The sequence below is a fragment of the Eucalyptus grandis genome, chromosome 1, assembly GCF_016545825.1.
Source record: "Eucalyptus grandis isolate ANBG69807.140 chromosome 1, ASM1654582v1, whole genome shotgun sequence".
Lineage (NCBI taxonomy): Eukaryota > Viridiplantae > Streptophyta > Magnoliopsida > Myrtales > Myrtaceae > Eucalyptus > Eucalyptus grandis.
The window spans coordinates 23950746-23953688 of record NC_052612.1 but is presented as its reverse complement, the minus strand read 5'-3'; the positions used below and the strand labels follow the sequence as shown (position 1 = coordinate 23953688).

The 2943-nt window shown below is 34.1% G+C and overlaps 1 protein-coding gene across 1 annotated transcript; it reads left to right on the top strand.

The window, feature by feature from the left end:
* The first annotated feature begins 1537 nt into the window (after positions 1–1537).
* On the top strand, positions 1538–2014 carry LOC108959557 (TMV resistance protein N-like). Its single transcript, XM_039317921.1, has one exon. The coding sequence runs from the start codon at positions 1538–1540 to the stop codon at positions 2012–2014; it is 477 nt and encodes a 158-aa protein (XP_039173855.1).
* The last annotated feature ends 929 nt before the right edge of the window (positions 2015–2943 follow it).

Here is a 2943-nt window from a genome sequence, read left to right as displayed (position 1 = left end):
ATTCCTCTTTTACCTATGGATAAAAATCATGGGAATCACAATTCATTCTTAGCCCACAAGATAATCTATTACGACCAAGGGATTGGGAACACGGCTAAACATCCGATACGCTTGCACCATTATGATCAGCCCTCTAATTTAAAAAGAATTGTCAATGAATCTAGTTTATCAAAGATGATTGGCTCGTGGCTCGTACACAATACAGAAGGTGGGACATATGCGAGATCCATCATCTCGACGCATGAGATTTAGCATATTGTGATTAGACAAAGGTTTATTATTACCGTCGAATTATTGAAACGATTTATCTCAGGCATTTAGAAGTAGGGATACGGTTATCTATCTAGAAAAATTATGAAGTGAAGATAGTGCATAAACTAAATTGAATTGAACGTTAAAATTAGTAGACTCCATAATGAATCTCTTCAACTTTTACTATTCAGATTCAGTCTAATATATACATCGTTCATATACTAATTTCTTACTATTAGACCCAAATAACTGCCTCATTGTTGAACTTTTGGTTGTGGCATATATCTCTAAATTATTAATCAAGTGGCACTCTGAATGAGAGCATAAAGTTAACTAAATTCCAAAGCGATTTTGAAGCGATAGAATTATTGCAGTGGGGAAATGCATGCTTAAGCGAAGAGATTTCTGGTGCCACTCCCGAAACATCTTGTCCTACCCATTTTAAAGTGCAATTCACTCTCAATGTACTAAAGTTAATTTGGTAAATGCCATTCACAGGTACTCTCCACGTGCCCTCATTTACTCTTCTTTGTACTTGTGACATAGAACAGCAATCAAAGGGGAGAGCATGGCTCTTCTTCAAAATTACCATTGGAATTAGGACCCATCTCAATTTTCCTTAATTATTTTTTTATGTTCTTTCAAATGGGTTTGTGTTGGTCATTACACTTTAAATAATTGTCATATTAGTAACTATTGTCGCTGTGACAATAGCATGGGCCAGCATAAAAATTAAATTGCACAAATAGTAAGTAATAGAATTTTCAAAAATCTGAATGCATTTTTATTCTAAATTATTACTTAAAAGGATCACGACAATCCAGTTAAGGAAAATTAGGGAAAAAAATTATTCTCGTATAAAACTTGTCACTGACACCTCGTAACAAAGCTAAAAGTGTCGTCTCGTGGTAGTTCACAATCTTTATGACTATATCTTTATGACTATCTCCAAGTGTCGTTCCACGAATTAGGAAAGCTGAAAGCTTTTTCCCTCCATTAGGGGAGAATTTCATAGACTTGACCTGAAGTCATCGGTGTTCATAGACTTGACTTAAAGTCGTTGCCAGTCTTTCAGTGCAAAAGAAAAAAGAAGATGCGTGCCTTATGGTGAAGAAAAAGCCCTGTTCAATTCTAGCGGGGTTGACCGTGCATACATTTTTCTAACCACTCAAATCAAGAAACGTCATGGTCATGTTTCGCCAATGCTTCATTTTCCATATAAGTGAAAGAAAAGTGAAGACTAAACCGATGAAAGCCATTTCCGATTGCTAATTTCAATCATCCAATGGCTTCTTCATTAAAACCCAAAATTAATTATGAGGTCTTCTTGAGTTTTAGAGGCACAGACCTGCGTAACACCTTCCTTGGTCATCTCTACAAAGCTTTATACCATAATGGAATATACACTTTCGTTGATAGCGAGGAACTGAGAAAAGGCGACCAAACATTGCCGACGCTCATGAAGGCTATCGAAGAATCATGCATCGCAATCATCGTTTTCTCTAAGGATTACGCTTCCTCGCAGTGGTGCTTGGAAGAGATGATGAAGATTATGGAGTGCAAGGAGCAAAAGGACCTCACCGTTCTACCAGTGTTTTATAAAGTGGACCCAAGAGAAGTGAGACAGGGCAGCAAGAGTTATGGGAAAGCTTTAGCTAAGCATGAATCCAAGTTCGGGAAGGATTCGGAAAAAGTGAAGCGATGGAAGAAAGCTCTTTTCGATGCCGGTAGCTTGTCCGGGTGGCATTTTAATGATGGGTAAGTAGAGTGGAGTCCATCTTTTGTGTAAGAAGCTAGTCTTTAAAAATAAGTATAAAGACTGTCTAAGAAATTTAAAAAAAAAAAAAAGTCTACAGACACTATTGTTAGTACACGTGTAGATGCTTCCTTTTTATGATTCTCGCAAATTCTTGAGTTCTTCCTCAATTACCCGGTGATATCATTTCTATGTAATCAGTCTTATCGAATAATTTCATTTCTTTGGCTTGGACGATTCTAGTTCCGTTCCCAAAAAATGAATATTTATTTTGTATTGATAGATTTTTTAAAGAGTTGATATACGTCAAATATCTAATAGTTAAAAAATTACCGGTCATATAAATTTTGAATAAACTATTGATAATTTAACAACACTTTCATGAAATCACTAGCTTTTTGATAGTTCGTAAATTACCACCTTTTTTACTTTTACAGAAATGTATTTGTCTTTTTTTTTTTTCTTACCAATGGCTAAACTTTACCAACTCTTACAATAGTTTTGGAAAATGTTTGAGACTTTTTTGATACTTTTCCCCGATAGTTTATCGAGTTTGCATTTATCAACTCCTTTCCCATTAATTATTAACTAATTTTGGATTATCAACCCTTATTTGAGTTACTTAGCAACATTTTTTTTATTGATCTTTATCACCATTTACTAACTTTTATTTATTTTTCTTACAGATACCTTAAATTCATCAAATCTTTTATGAATTTATGAACCTTTAATTGTGTCACTATCAACTTTTCTTTTATTAGGTTACCAACTAGTTTTGGTTTATGAATCTTCATCTTAGTTGCTTCCTAACATTTGTTCTTCTTAATTTAATCACTTTTTTTAGAGTTGTCAATTTTTATTTACCATACTCACAAACATATTAGATGTACCAACTTTTTTTAGAAATTATTGACCTTAATTGTAGTGGTTACCAT

Excerpts from the sequence above, each read along its gene's own strand:
- LOC108959557 (XM_039317921.1), top strand. The coding sequence starts at position 1,538 with ATGGCTTCTTCATTAAAACCCAAAATTAATTATGAGGTCTTCTTGAGT.